We start from the raw sequence: 16162 nt of genomic DNA on the forward strand, positions 1-16162 counted from the left end.
CCAGGCCTAGTCTGTCATTGGGGTGAGAGGACAGAAGGAGCACTGGGTAACAAGTTATAGCCTGGGCCTCTGCCCAAGGGGCAAGATAGCTGCAGGGCTCTTGCCTTTGTCCTCCTGTCCTGAGAAAAATGTTGGTTGTTCTGGTAGACAAGCTGTCTGCAGATTTCTGACAGCTCTCAGAACCTCAGGAATACTTTTTGCTAATTTAGTCCTGTCTCTACCAGCATGGCCTCAGCTTTATCACAAGCAGCTGATTAGGTGAGGGCCATAGGGTCTGGCAGAACTGGATTCAAGACCTGGCTTTGATATGTTTTTGTTGTGGCTATGGAAAACCTTTCTGCTTCTCTAAACCTCAGTATTCTGATCTTTTAAATGAGATATAAAATTATATAATATATAATATCATATATAAAGTGATACCACCAGCCTAGAATTATTAGAAGATTCAATAATCAAAAATCAAGAGTAATCAAGGCATAGGAACCAGTCCATATCAAACTGACTCATTAAATATCAACTCCACCATCATCACTCCCTCCTATACACACATCCTTCAGCACCAGGAAATACTGACCAGCTAGGACTGGTCTGTTTCATTTGTGTGTAGGCAGGAAGGGAAAATTCACCGGAGAAACAGACCGCAGCAGCCAGTCACTCCCTACCTGTGATTGGTTGCTTCCTATGACCTCACTGTCTGTCCCCTGCTCTCTACTCCACTCTTTCTTTCTTTCTTTTTTTTTTTTTTTTTTTTTTTTTTTTTTCCGGAGCTGGGGACCAAACCCAGGGCCTTGCGCTTCCTAGGCAAGCGCTCTACCACTGAGCTAAATCCCCAACCCTACTCCACTTTTCTTAAAAATATGAATGTAATATTCTCCTCCTGAATAAAAGTAGCTCATTTACATGTTACAATGTACCTATGTTCTTGACAGTTACTGAACAAATCTTGATCTAGTAAAATTATTATTCTAATACTTATAAAATGGTGACAAATTTCCTGAATTGTGACATGTAATGAGGACATGGATTTCCAAGAATCTCTATGGACAGACTGCAGGGTGGTTTGCCAGTGTGGTACTGCTGCAGTCCTCTCTCTGTACAGGGAAGACAGACTTCAGCTCACTGCTACACCTCTCCCACCATGGACCAGCCTTCAGTAGTGTGCCTTTCTCATAGCTAGGGAGGTTCCTTCAAAGCCTTCATCAGCTATCAGGCTGCCAAGTCTGAACAAGTCTTAAAAGATGCTGGCACTCCCCCCAACAAAAGGCATCTCCTTGACCCTAAGTTTCATGGCTCTAATCTATCACAGAAACTCAAGAGTCACTCATGAGACCCACCCACAGACTGCACGGCTAAAGGAGTCCTGGCCACTGTCAGCCTTCTCGGTGTTCTGAAGCTTCCCAGCTACCTTCCGGGATGATTTCGCCCTCTGAGAATGTGGCCCCATACCTCATGAACTTTGGGATTTTTTTTCCCACTAATTAACATCTTCTCATTAAATGCCTTTCTACCAGCCCCTTTCCTGGGTTATAAAGAGATCCTAAGTCTGCTCGTGTAAACTGTGAAAGGCAGAAGGCAGGACTAGAGAGACACCTTCTTTCTCTCTTCAGTCTCTTCATTGCCTGTTTCCCTGTACTGCCAAATGTCTCTTCTGCTCCCCAGACATCTCTGTCCTGCCTCTGAGCCTGCCACTCAGCTAAAATCATTCAGGAGAACTGAGTGGCGACTTCTCTCTAGCCAGTCCCAAGCTGTCTCTCAGGTGCTTCTTGTGCTCTCAGCAGTAGCCGCTGGCTGCTTTCTACGTCCTGACTAGCTTTTATTTTGTTTTCATATACACGTTCTTGAAACTACCTCTTTCCCCCCTTTTCCATGTAGCCACCCTCCCTGTTTTTGCTGGACAGACCAGCCTTTCTTGGCTACTATTAGCCCTTGTCCTGACTTCATCCTTGGCTGCTCTCCTGTGTCACAGTCATTAACTCCCATCTGCTGCTCTTAGTCTCGCCTGCTGCTCCACGCCAGACCATTCTCTGCTTAAAGTGCTCTGACAGGTACCGTCAGGAGGAAAGGGCTCAGTTTATACTTTCAAATGAATGAATGAATGAATGAGTGAATGAAGAACAAACCTCCTGCTTCTCTGTCTCCGAGTCATTCACTTTGTTCAACAAATGCACTGTCTGAGCCTTGTGTCTCAGGTACTGTCACCTGTCCGAGACTTCCAGTTCCATCTACTAAACTCCACAGAGGTGTGAGGGCCCTGTGCCCACACACCAATGCTGAGTGATCCCTCCTTCGGCCTCCGTCTGCACCTGCGTCTCATCTCCCCCAGCAATCAGTCCTCCTCCCTGCTGCCCACACTGGCATTTCCCTCTGCTACAACCCCCATCCAGTTATCTGTCGAGTTCCGAGTTCCGCAACTCTGCCTTGGGGAGAACTCTTCAACAGCCTCTCACCTTGTCTTATCCAGGGCCAGCAGGTAAAAACGTAGGTCCTGGTCTATTACATTAGTTTCCATTTGCTTTCTCTTCATGAGTCAGAAGTACTAGTCCTCAGCCAGTGAGGCGGCTCATCCAGCAAAGGAGCTTGCTGCCAATTTTGAAAGCCTGGGGGTGGGCTCTGAAGTTTCAAGCAATCAAATCAGGCCCAGTGTCTGTCTGCCTGCTTGCCCCGCCCCCCTGCCTGCAGATCAGAATGGAGCTCCCAACTACTTTTCCAGCGTCATACCTGCCTACATGCCACCATGCTCTCCACTATAATAATAGACTAAGCCTTTGAAGCTGTAAGCAAGCCCCCACCTAAACGCTTTCTCTTATAAGAGATGCCTTGGTCTCACGGTGTCTCTTCACTGCAACAGAACAGTGACTAAGACAACCTCCTGACTTGGGTAGTACACAGCTTATACATTGCTCAGCCCCACTGTGCCTGGTATGGAAGGTGTCTAGACACTTAGCTGCTCTGCAGACCTCTGTCCAATCCAGCAGGACAGCCCTTTCATCACCTTGAAGGCTCAAGTAGAAATCTAGTCAGGGCACATTTTTGTCCTCAGGAAAATGTATCCTTGTTAAGTCAGCCATGGAGATGTGTGCCTATCGAGGTCAATTACCTTGAGAAAAACCAAAAGAGCATCCAGGACCGAGTCTTTTCTCTGAGAGCAGGCAACAGTTTGTTAGTTCTCTCTCTCCACTCTCATTTTATGTGTACATGTGCTTTACCCACATGAGTGTATAAATACCATATATGTGTCTGGTGCTTGCAGAGGTCAGAAGAGGGCGCTGGATCCCCTGGGGTTCAGGATGTTTTTAGGCCACTATGAAGGTGCTGAGATCAGGACCCGGGTCCTCTGCAAGAGCTGACAAGGCTCTTAATCATCAAGGCATCTCTCCAGCCCAGTTCTTTCTTTTCCTCCATCAACATAAAACAAGACACGGGAAGGAGCGCCTGCTTCCCCTGACTTGCTGCTTCTGCGAGGCTCCAGTCTTTTCATAACAACAGGACGACAGTTAGCACAAGACAGGAGACCAGGAACCCAAACAGCTCAACAGAAACACAAGCTCCAGTGGTGGCGCTGGAGCCAGGTGTGTAGGACTTGGTTTCGGAAACTCAGTCAGGTCTTCAAGCATTTTATACTGGGCTCAGAAAGAGCGACAGGCAGCCTGAGCACTTAATTTCCGTGCTAGGAACAACCAGTGTAGATGTCTGAAGACAGCAGGTGACAATGGAGAGGGGAGCCCATGTCCATTTCTTGGCAAGCAGGAGACACCTGAATTCTGTCTGTCGTCCCGAGAACGCACCCTCAGCTACACGGTTCCAGTGGGAGCTCACAGACTACCAACCCAGGCTGTGCACTCCACCAGTGCTCCTTCTACCCCCTGGCTTCCAAGGACCTGCCATTCCTGAGCTCCTGCTCCCTTGCCCCACCTTGCCCTCCACAGGAGCCTGTATGCCACACACACATACCACACAGTTCTGCTCACACGAGGCCCGAGCGTCTCTGTCCTAGTCAGACTCCACCCATCCTTACACACATTTGGAGCCCCCTCCCACAGGAAGTCATCTTTGATGAGCAGGTGAAGACCTCAGGAAGAGAGGCTAACTCCTCCAGCACTCACCACACAGACCGCTCCCTGCCTCCCAACCAGTTGTCCATCTGTGTCCTGTGTCGGTTGTTCCTAGCCTTTCCCCAGTTGGGAACACAGCCTTGTGCAGCCAGCTGACAACCCCATCAATAGTGCCTACTTCAGAGGATTCCTAGGATGTACCCTCCACACAGAAACTACCATTAGATCAGGGAACTAGGGGAAAACTAACCTCTACCAACCCCCACGCCTCAATGCCAGTGCCCAGGCACTTCCAGGTACGACCTTCCTTCGTACATGGCAACTTACCAATAGGTAGTGCCATCTCGGAAGACTCTCTGCTGTACTCCTCCATGTCATTCTCATTAAATAGGCCTTCCCCACATAATGAGGGGCACTGCTCTGGCCTAGGGTTTATTCGGCCAAAATCTACAGCTGACTCACCTCCTCCTCCCCGAATCTGTGTTTCCTCCCAAAGGCATTCTGCTCCAGCCTAATGGGGACCTGATGGAGCAGGATCCCGACCTTTAGGGCTAGATCTTTTCTAAAGTGGCTGGGCTAGTAGAAGTTTAACGTGTGCTCAGAGTGGCAAGGGGCTAAAGACAGAGAAAAAGGACAGTGACATATATATCACTCACTGTGGTGGCCAGACTTGTGTGGGTATGTCCCCATCAAGCCAGCAAAACTCTCTACATGTGAGGATCCCTACCCAACATGGGTCCTCACCTAGGGCTCTCACGGCCTCTACGGTCAACAGGGCTATCTGGCTGGCTGACTGCTCTGCTTTTTAGGATGTGTGGCCAAGGTGTCTACAGCCTTTAGGCTTTCATAAGCCAGACTTTGGAGATCTGAATATGTGTGAGAACTTTTTTAAAACATGCTAGAAGCAACCTAGTAATTTAGTAAATGACAGCCAGTATTTATTTTTACCCTAACAAAAAATATTAACTTTTGCTTTAGCAATAGTTAACACCAACCAAATTTGGGGTCATGATGTAAAATAAATATTTCTTATTGCAAGCCACAGGAAGAAATCGTTTCGAAGGTACTGCCTAGAGTCTCTGAGACTCTAAGAGCAAAGGCCTACAACAGCTTGAACCACTGGCCACAGGTGAGACAGGCAGCAGGCTCCTTGGGGAAGTCAGGAAAAGCTTCCCAGGGCAGACAGAGCTTAGGGAATGAATAGGCAGCTGCCTACTCAACTGGCCCAGCCAGGTGCTACCTGTCTGGAATAGGGGAAAGCCAGAGCCACCAGGTGAGGTCCCTCCCAGGCTCTCCCACAGCCAGCTGGGCAGGTAAGGTGATTAATCACTTGAGGCATCCAGGCTGCGTGTACTTCGTGACTCGGGTAGGTGCTGAGAAGCCTCCAGACCTGCCACTGCCTGGGCTTCCTCCTCACACCCAGGTGCCTGGCTCCTCCCTGGTTGGACAGAAAGCTCCACGTGTCAGCCCTACAGAACCCCAACTGGATGTCCTGAATGGTCTCCCTGTGGCTTAGACAGTGCTCAGGACTCAGAGAGAGGAAACCATGAGCCTATGGAGGATGGCTCTTGCTGCCAGCCACACTGGTGTCCCCACGGCTTTCCCACTTAGCACTGCTCACTCTGGCTCTGCACAAAGACAGCATTCTCACAGAAGCACTGTTACATATCTTGGGGCGGAGGACAAGCAGTGTCCTCGCCAGGAGACTTTCTATTTACAGAGGTGACAGATAAGAGCCTCCCTGGATGATGTGGCAGTAGGTTGTTTTACCACACTGTTCCCCAAACCAACCTGGTCTTACATGGGGCTGGATCCTGATGAAAGTGGTGACCATTTAGGGAGTGACACCTCTGGGATGGGGAGCCTCTGAGTCCAGTGGGGGTCAGAGGTCAGCACTCCTGGAGATGAAACCTTTGAGTGCTCAGGCTGAGTTCCAGCTCGTGGGTCTGACTGAAACTTGAGGTTCCTGAGCTCAGAGATATCTTGTTCCAGGGACAATACTTGACATTTCAGCCTTCAAAGGCATCTCCTGATATTCTAATGGCTGTAGACAAACTGCTTATCTAAATGGTGGGCAGGGCTGAGCCCTGGGAGGGTCCTTACCCTACCTACCCTGACTGCTACAACTGTTATTCTGGGCTGTGTAAGGGCTCTGGAGAGCCACGGCAATTGTTTAGTTTTTAAAATGGAGGGGCTGGAGAGGTGGCTCATTGGTTAAGAGCTGCTCTCCCAGAGGACTCAGGTTCAATTCCCAGCACCTACATGGAAGCTCATAAATGTCTGTAACTCCAGTTCCAGGGGAACCAAAACCCTCACACAGGCTTACATGCAGGCAGAACACCACTGCACATAAAATTAAAATAAATAGGTAAATTAGTTTTAAAAATTGTTGGTATCCTGTGACCCCTGACAGGGGACTCAGAAATCTCATGTCATTTCTGTCAGAGCTGCGATTGGAGAACCCTCATGCCTTGGCTGTTGGTGATTTCTGTCCCTGGAAGCCCTGCCACCTAACACACAGTATACTTTTGACTGTGGGGGTGAGGTTGTCCCTTTAAGTCACTTTGAAGCTCCAGTGGGTCAAGGTCAAGGGTCAAGGCTATTGCTTGATGATAATGAAGCATTTCAGTGTCTCTGGAGAACCAACAGGTCCAAAGAGGATGATCCTGCCACACATGGTTCAGAGCCTGTATTCTGGTTTTAAACTACAATCTGACCTCCAAGAGTTGGGGGTCAGAAGTGAGAAAAATTAAAAAGAACCTTGAGAGGTAGCAGCCCTCACTAGCCTATGTTACAACTGCTTCACTCATCTTCTCGTTCTCAGAACAACAGATGCCTCATCAGAGGGTGTGACAGTGCCCCAGGGGATAGGACCTCTGAGGTTCCTCAGAGCTCAGCAGCCCAGGGAGGTGCCAGGGAAATGCAGAACAGAGGACTGTGTGCTCAACCAGACCATCCCAACTCTAGCTCTGTTTTTCACATACCCTCACAGTGGGGAAGCCGGCGATGTTGAACTCTCTGCAGACAGCACTATTGGTCTCATCAGCACAGTCCAGGACAGCAAGATTTAGTGCTGGCCTCCAGTCTGAAAAGACAAAGATGACTCCAGTAAGCAAGAGAAGCTGGCACCTTCTGCTGTTCTTCCATCCCAAACCCCACAGCCATTAACCCCTAACTCCCATGAGCAAGGTCATACTTTCTTCAGAAAATGACCTCTGAGACACGTCCCTCCATCTTCACTTAGAGGGATGCGGTTAACTAGCATGGTACGCAACCCTGTAATGACATTTGAATTTCCCCAGTGCCTTAGTGGAATGTGGCGTGGGGTTGGAGGAGCTAAAGAAAGAGGAATGAGGAGTGTAGGCCCCAGAACCCTTGGTCTCTGAAGAGCTGCCTAAGAAGTTGGTCAGCTCCCAGAGAATCAACCTGCCTTGGGAGCTTGTGCTCTCCAGTGAACCTTCCACAGTCCTTTAGGTACCCAGCCCAAACAGAGACACAAATCCTAGAGATGGAAGAAAGCAGGAGATCCAGGACCCTTCCAGAAGGAAGGCTTGGGGAAGTCAGAAGACTGGTCATGTTTCCTCTTCAGGCCCCAGCCTTTTGAGAAAGTAACTGGCAGAACAAATGATGACACAGACTGGAGACCAACAGAAAATCAGTTTGTATTAGACAACTATCCTGAGATCTGACTCAGGTCAGGCCGCCGTGAGCCGCACAGTTACATAGACCTTGAGAAAGCATAGCCAGCATCACATTATAAAGCACAGACTTGCAGGATCTGAGGCACTAAAGAAAGATATTAGTGCTGTGAGTTGGGCATGGACTTTTCTAGCCTCACCCCTAGTGCTGGCTCCTCTTGTAGGAACAGTCAGTCTCCTGTCCACAGCAATTTGCTAACCTTTGCTCCTGAGTGTCTTCCCCTATCTAGCCATCACTTTCTTGTCCTGTCCTAAGCGGCCTGGATACCTGCTCTGGCTTCTTGACTTCCCTTCCAAGCATTTCCCACAGAAGGTCTCTTGGGATAGCCTCATAATCCTACCTCTAATGTCGGTTCTAATGTGCTGCTTCGCTAGCCTCTCCAGCTACCAACTACCTGTGGTTCTAAGGGTGCTACCCTCTACCTACACTCTCCTTGGAAGTCCTGAGTGCCTTTAGATCTGTCCTCTGTCCACATATCTAGTTCCCTCTTAGCATTTCTCCAAAGCAAAACCAATGGTTTCTTTCTCCTCTGAAACATGGCTCTCACTTATCTCCAGGCAATCCTCAAATGAAGGGTCTCCCTGCAGCCACCATGTTCACCGTCCCTGAAAACTCTGTCAGCTCCAACCCAGCTGGAACACTACTTTCTCCCAGGAACTGCTGCCTCGTGTGCCCAAAGTTCCAGGACTCACATAACGACTACAGTGTTCATCTCTTACTGTCTTTTGCTTTTTGGAACCCCTGATGCCCAACAACCCTTACCAGCACACAGTAGGCACTCAACCCAGACCAGGGACTGGCTCTCAGTTCTTTGTAGTTCTAGTGCTCTCTTTGGTTCCAGCCTCAGTTTTCCTTCAGTCTAAGTATTAGGTGGAGTTAAGGCATCTCCTGTGATAATGCCTGGGGCCGTTCATGATTGCTTCATCCCTTGGAGCAGTGCTTCTCAGCCTTCCTAATGCTGTGACCCTTTAATATAGTTCCTCATGTTATGATAATCTCCAACCATTAAATTATTTTCATTGCTATTTTATAACTATAATTGAGCTACTGTTTTGAATTCAATGTAAATATTTATGTTCTCAGATGGTCTTAGGTGAACCCCGTAAAAGGGTTATTTGACTTCCAAAGGGGTCATGCCCCACAGGATGAGAACCTCTGCTTTAAAGAAAGAGCAAGGTCATAGAAAAGCTCGCCAATGGTCACCCTCGCCCAAGTCCAGGGTGTCACAATGAATCACAGGTGAGAGTGTATGAAGTCCCTTTTGTGCCCCTGACAAAGTTACACCCAGTGCCAGTGAAATACACAGGCCATCTCCTAGAGCCATCTGGCACACTCTGAGCCTAGTGCCTTTTGTCCTGTCCCTAGGGCAGAACTTTGTGCTGGGGACTTACAGGAAGGCCCAGCTATCCTCAAGAAATATCGCAGCACGGAGGAAGTGGAAAGAACAGTACGTTCTGCATCATTACACTCCGCTGCCACCATCCCCCAGGTCTGTCACACCCTTATCTGCTAATGAGGAGAGACTCGGGAGCCTCACAGCTTGAGAGGCCTATTAGCTTGACTAACTCACTTGTTCCTCTCCCCACTGTACGAGGGCTGGGCATTACCTTTATACTTACGTTCTTGCTCCAATCATAGCCTTCTCTCAGAGAAAATGGCAGAAGTGACTGTACCTTCTCTATACCTGACCGGGACCTGGACTTCAGGCTTACTTAAAGGACTATGCTATCAGCACATGTAGTGAAGTTTATTGTGTGCTCAATTTATCTAGTTCAGTGCTCTCAACAACCCAAAGAGGAAGTACTAAAGCATTATCACCAAATCTGCTCTCCTTAACTATGAAACAGATCAGATAACTAAGCCCAAGGCACGGTAGGCTAATTGATGGTAAATCTAAGATCTGAACCCAGGATTCGAGCCTCAGAGCTAATCCCAGGATTCAGAGCGGAACAATAGTTTCAATCTTGGATTTCCCATAGGGATGCAGGGAGGACAAGGATAAGGTCAGAGGTGGAGGACAAGAGGAAAGCTGATGGGTGGACTTGCTTTTGCTGCCACCCCCTACACACACACACACACACACACACACACACACACACACACACACACACACACACACACACACGGTGTCATCACGTATCCTTGGCTGGCTTGGAACTCAATATGTGGGCCAGGCTGACCTCATAGACATCCATGTTCCTCTGCTCCCCAAGTGCTGGGGTTAAAGGCATGTGCCACCGACCTGGCTTGCCTTGATTACCTGTGCTCTATGAAATAAAACCAATGCCTCTTCCGACCTGGCTTAATCACAAAGGGTGGTGGAGGTGAAAGCTGGGGCCAGTGAGGTACTGGTTAGGTTCTGACCAAGGGATTTTTTTCTGGTGTCTCAATGTTAGTATCCTAAAGATCCACCATAACACATACATCTATAGTATGCACTGTATACCAAACACTGTAAGCCTGGCTATTCATGGTTCTAGTACATTAAATATAATTTCCAGGAGGCCACTGGTTTGGACTGAGCAAATGTACTAGGGCCAACAGATAAATGAAATAGAAACAACTCATGAAGCTCTATGCCACTAAATTGAAACCAAGTTACCTGACCTCCAAGAGATCAGGAGAGATAACAGTCAAACTCACAAAAGACCAGTTTTAGCTTTGGGAGGTCAAATATCAGGTATCCTGCATACTGGATATTTACAGTACCATTAATAACAGTAGCAAAATTAGTTATGAGTAGCACTGAAATAATGTAGTTTTGGGGCCACCACCACATGAGGAACTGCACTAAAGGGCGGCAGCATTAGGAAGGTTGAGAACCACTGCTCTAAAGCTTACAAAGAAAATAACCATGAAATGACTAATACTTTTTTGTTTGTTTTCTGGGTCCTCTTGTTTTCAGCCCTTTTGTCTGTAAAGCCACTCCCCCCAACTCAGCACATCAGAACACTCTGTGTTATAGATGGAGACATTACAGGATTCCAGAATCACAAATGAAACCCAGTTCAGACACGTAAACTAGCTGGGCAGAGGTAGAGCATGTCTTTAAGCTCAACAGAGGCAGGTGGGTCTCTGAGTTCAAAGCCAGCCAAGTGAGTTCTAGGCAGTCAGGGCTACACAGAGAAAGCCCAAACAAACAAAGCAAAACCAAATAAGATACTTAAACTAAGTATGTTCTTTCTGTGGGTGACATATTGGCACAGCCCAGCTGTGTGGACAGTGCTAGAGCTTTGTGGGTGACAGGGGCTTTCTGCTGTTTGGCTTCTTACCCCTCCCAACTCACTCATGTGGAGGAGAAACATGTCCTACTGCTATTAGACTTGGGCAGAACACAGTAACTTGGGAATGGATGGTAGAAAGGAAAAGAGACGCCAGGAGAGGTCTAAATTTTGGAATGGTGGATGAGAAATTCCTCTATGCCCTTGCACAGGTGTGTTCTGGAGTCCAAGGTAGGGTGACCTCCCTGACTCCTTGGTTCAGGAAGAACCCTGAGCCCAGAGGCAGAAGGATGACTCAGAGTAACACCTGACTAACACACGTATGGTCCACATGCCTCCTCTGTGGGACTCAGCTCCTCGTGGGTTGGAGGGCCAGGACTAGTGGTCTAGACCTACTGCCCGTTGCAGCTCCAAAACCTGTTCAGGTTCTGGATGGCAAACAACTTTTAACAAGAAAAATGACCATGTTACCTCTGAATGTTAAGCAAGCCTGATCCTTTAATTAAGACAGGAATACAAGCTTACCCAAATCACCAGGGGCCAGTAAGACCTGGTCACTAGGTGCTGGCCTGTTCTTAGCTCCTGATTGCCCCATCTGAGCATACCTTACATAAGGGCTGCTACTCAGTGCTACACCATCACTGCCATGTCTCTTCCTTGCTCCCTGTTGAAGGCAGTGAGGTCATGAGATAGACAAAATGCCTCCTCTACTCCTGACATGAGATGGACATCTGGCCTGAGTAAGAGGAGCCATAGCACTGGTGGCAAGTTTTCTTGTTCATACCGTCACTTGGAATCCTGTGAGGCTTTGGCCATTGGTTGTCATGAGGGTGTTCCCACCCTAGACCATATTCTGTGGTAGACATCACAGACACATAAGTACAAGATGCCATCGGTGCTCCCAGGAGTAAAGAAGAAGCCCACAGTACTCACTGAAGCTCAAATACCTGTGTTCTACAAACCTCAGCTCTGTATACGCTGCTTCCTACATGGATACCCTGCTTCGTTCAGCCACCACTTGTCCTGCCTGTGCCAGGAAGTCAGAAATTGCTAAGAACCTCTACCAAGTGCTGGAGCGATGGCTCAGGGGTTAAGAGCCGCTGCTGTTCTTGCAGAGGACCTGGATTCAGTTCCCAACACTGATATGGCTCACAACCATTGGAAACTATGTACCAGAGGACCCAATGTCCCCTTTGGCCTCCAGACACCAGATATACTGTACACATGATGCACAGACACACATGTAGGTAAAACATTCACTCACATAGAATAAAAGCAGACAAATCTTTAAGGAAAAACGAACTTCCGCCTGCATTTTAGGACGTGTTTTTGCTGTTTCCTGGCTCAAACCGTGAGTACTCACTGACATGCACTCATACCGTGATGGTTTTAGTCTTGCTAAAGACCCAAGACAATGAGACACCCTATCTTGAACTTGAACCTTCATAATCAAGAGCCAAAATAAATGGAGGGTGTGTAGAGGAGGGGTTTCACCATCCATTTCTCGACCATCGATGAAAAGTCCTTGGCAAAGAGAAGTGTTTAACAGCTACCGGAGCAAAGCCTTGACTGCTCAACTCATCCCTCCGTGACTCTCCCTTTATTTGAATTCCTACCATAAGAAACAGGTGAACCACTCCTCTGTCTTTTTCAAACAGCTTCATGCTGCTGCCCATTTTCCTGCTATGTATAGTTCACTGCTCCAGCTGCTATGCAATCAATGCTTTGTGACTCAACAAATATTTGCTAACCGATTAGCCAGTGAATAGTAATGAACTTCCCAAGGGGACCCAATCATTTTCTCAAACAGGAGTTGCTCTGGAACAGAAAGGGGCAAATGGACTCTCAGAAACAAGGGCTCTGCCCCAGGGCAGCAACTTCCCGGAGAAACTACCATCCAACTCACTAAGAAATGAGCCCCATCCAGTCATAGTAAAGGCCTGCAGCCGGCTGGCCAGGATTACCAAACATCTTCTCAGCCCCCACGACCACACACTCTCTGCTCCTGTTTAAGACACCTGTAGTAGTTGGTAAGCGCAGCTCACTACTGTGACAGGACTGAGTGGTTTGAGAGCGGTCATCTGCTAGCCTGTGGTCACACGTCCTCAGAGAACCTCAGAACACAGAAGGGAGACAAGTCCTAGCCTCTCCAAAGGGAACTGTGGAAGACACTGCTCCCTGTTTCAGACCAACTCCAGATCCTGCCCCCTGCCTATACAATCTTGCTAAGGGAAGGATGACTCGACCCTGGTCAAAAAGAGATCCCCAGTTTCCTCTGAAACCTCCTACCTCCCATCTCCTCCTGGTTTATCTCCATAGACTTTGATGTCTCTGTTTCTCCTCCCACAAGTTAAGATTTGCTTTTGTTTTTCTTTTCAGAGAAGGACTACCACTCCATGGGAGACCCTTCTTGGAAACGGGCTGTGTCAGTGCCTGGAGTGCATCTCATAGGAAGACTCTGGTCGCAAGAGGCCAAGCATGCGAGTCAGCCAAAAGCTAATCTTTTCCTCTAGCACTCTGAAGTCTAGAGTCTTCTAGAGCGAGTCCACATGTTGCCATTAGAGACTTCTTAGAGACTCAATTTAGAAATTGACTGGGGACTTTCATGGCATTTAGGCCTACACTGTTCCGGTATAACTTCCCCTCAGTGTTTCAGTTCCAGAGCCCACATTCTTTCTCCCTCTTGCCCTGACCAAATGTGCTGACATCATTAAAATAGTGTTAGGGACTGGTCATATGGATGATGGCGACAGAGAGGCATGTGGGCAAGTATAAATTGGAGGAGGGGGAAAAAAAGCTTCTGAGCGCTGCTAGAACTTATTTTGGGGGACAGGCAGTGGTGTCACCCAAGAGGCAGAGTTTAAGGTCTCTGTGAGTTCAAGGTCAACTTGGTCTACAGAGTGAGTTCCCAGACTGCCAGGGACCCTTCAAGATCCTGTCTTGAAGAAAATTATTTTTGAAAAATACAAGTGAATCATGAGACTACTTTGGTTAGCGCTTTCTTTGCCAGCAGCTCAGGGGAGGGGAGATAAAGTCTGAGAAGGAACATGAACAAAGAACTCTCTACGCCCATCTGAGCTTGTGGAGAACCGTCAACTGTACAGGAGGGGGGCCGAGGCTCTAGGTTTCCTGTCTCCAGAAACTCCTGGCCCTAAGAGGCTTACAGTTCCCATCCAACGATTACGTCAGGTTAAGAGCTCTCTGCTAGAGTCCTGCCTGGCCCCACAGACCTGGGGACACACAGACAGAGAAGTGACAAAAATCAGGAACCAGTCCCCGTAACCACTCCTGCTCCCCACCCTCACCCCGCACCCTTGTCTTGGGTTTGGAAGATGCGTGCTATAGCAGGGATCTTTAAGCTGCAGAGAGGAAATTCTGTCAAGTCCACAATACAGTACCTACTATTTAAGCACTCAGTATATAATAAATAGTTGTCATTATTACCATGTCCCCTCATCTGTAAGTCTTATTTTTAAATAGTTTAACATTCCTAGAATACAGCACACCTAAAACAAAACAAAACAAACAAACAAACAAAAACTCTATACATTTTGTGGTTTTCTTATCCTGCTACCCCCCCCTTAGGTGGAAATTAAATGAATAGTGGGTCCCATAATTGGTATTGAAGAATCATGAAATATCCAGGCCAGTGACTGGAGCATGAAGCAAGGGCCAATCACACATCACAGGTCTACATATAGTTTGGTCTCATGGAGTTAAAAGGCTAAGGTCTAAGCGAGCCCAGATCCAAGGAGAAGAGAAAAAAGGATGTGACCTGGAAGCTAAGGAGCTAGAGGGAGCTGGTCAAGAGAGGCCTGGATTGGAAATCAGCAAACAGGAAAACCACCCAATGAAGAAAGACATCCACCTCAAAGATAAGGACAGAAAGGAAATGTGTATACCAACTATGTAACTTGCTATGGGGATGGAGAAAGGTGGTGGGGGTGGTAGAATGAATGTCAACTCTCCTCCCAGCACTGTTCCACCTCGACGACAGCTAGGGAAGTTGGCAAGAAGGAATTCCTGGACGAGGAAGGGGGCTGGAGAAAGGCCCAGGGAAGAGCACAGGGAACAAGAAAACCCTCTCGAAGGATAGAGACAAAGTCTTGTCAGAGGAAGACGCCTGAGCAGAGGACTGAGGGGACGCGGCCCAGGAGAACAACTTACAGGCTATGGATTGGGGGAGGGGAGGGGAGGGGCTGCGATGGGCCAAGGAAGCCGCGAGGGGAGGGGATGAGCTAGCGGGACAACTGGAGGGACCTGCCGGTGGGCCCGGGAAGGCCTCTACTTCTCACCTTTCACGTCGTTAGCAAGTTCCTTCCACTTCGGAGCGAAGGCGATGCAATGGCCACACCAGGAGGCGTAGAACTCCACTGCCCAGGCGCTACTGGATCCCAGCACAGCCGGGCGCACGGTGTCCGCATCCAGCAGCGTCAGTGGGTCAGAGGACGAGTAGAGCACCGAGAGCCGGGCTGCGTAAGCGCCGGGCACCGAGAGCAGCAGCGGCGGGAGCAGCAGAAGTAGCAGCAGCAACGACGGCGGCCCCGAGTGGCGGCCGCACCTCCTCATCCTAGGCGGCTTGACTGTCCACCTCGCCCAAGTTTGTGACTAGTCGGTACCCAGAGGCTGCCGCGCACCTCCGACCTCAGGCCTCCGCCCGCAAGGAGGAGCTACGAGGCTCCGCCCCGAGGCGGGGCCAATTCCCGGGACCGCCCCTGCGAGCGCGTGAACTGCCAGAGTAAGGGTCCAGATACGGGTTGGCGCTCCCCGGTTCCCGCCCCCGGCGAGCCAGACTTCCGAGCTGGGTCTGGGTACGAATGCCACAGGGGCCTCAGGCAGCACTCGAGGTCGTTGCGTAGGCCGGGGCAGCGTTTGGCCGCTCTCGGCCCCCGTATCCTACGGAAGCGGAGTCCGTTGGAATGGTCGTTACAGGTTTATCTTGTTCCTGGAAAGTTCCAGGGTGCTCCTTCTCGCAATTTTCACAGTGGGAATTCAAAGTAGGTGGGAGAAAAGAGCCACGAGGTAGGACATTGTGATTGTCAAGGCCCACAGGAGCCGGAAGCACACATGCCTCGGGAGACGCCCACAGTCTAGGGAGCTATTGCTAGAGGCTTCCTACACACGGATGCCCTCCTCCCATAGTCTGCTGGGCTCCATTGCTCTGGAGTCAAGATTTCTTTGGCATTGACA

The 16162-nt window shown here is 49.0% G+C and overlaps 1 protein-coding gene across 2 annotated transcripts in view; it reads right to left on the bottom strand.

Moving 5' to 3' along the window:
* The window catches only part of Qsox1 (quiescin sulfhydryl oxidase 1), a 37777-nt gene extending 22125 nt beyond the window's left edge, over window positions 1-15652 (bottom strand). Inside the window, exons 1-2 of one of the 2 annotated variants that reach the window (XM_032915041.1) lie at window positions 15268-15652; window positions 7037-7137 (exon numbers count right to left, since the gene is read on the bottom strand). In XM_032915041.1, coding sequence (XP_032770932.1) covers window positions 7037-7137; window positions 15268-15541 — 375 coding nt within the window. In that variant the 5' untranslated portion in view covers window positions 15542-15652. The remainder of the gene's footprint in view (window positions 1-7036; window positions 7138-15267) is intronic. The other variant, XM_032915042.1, reaches the window with a different exon arrangement.
* Between the last annotated feature and the right edge of the window lie 510 nt (window positions 15653-16162).

The sequence above is a fragment of the Rattus rattus genome, chromosome 10 (genome assembly GCF_011064425.1).
Source record: "Rattus rattus isolate New Zealand chromosome 10, Rrattus_CSIRO_v1, whole genome shotgun sequence".
Taxonomy (NCBI): Eukaryota; Metazoa; Chordata; class Mammalia; order Rodentia; family Muridae; genus Rattus; species Rattus rattus.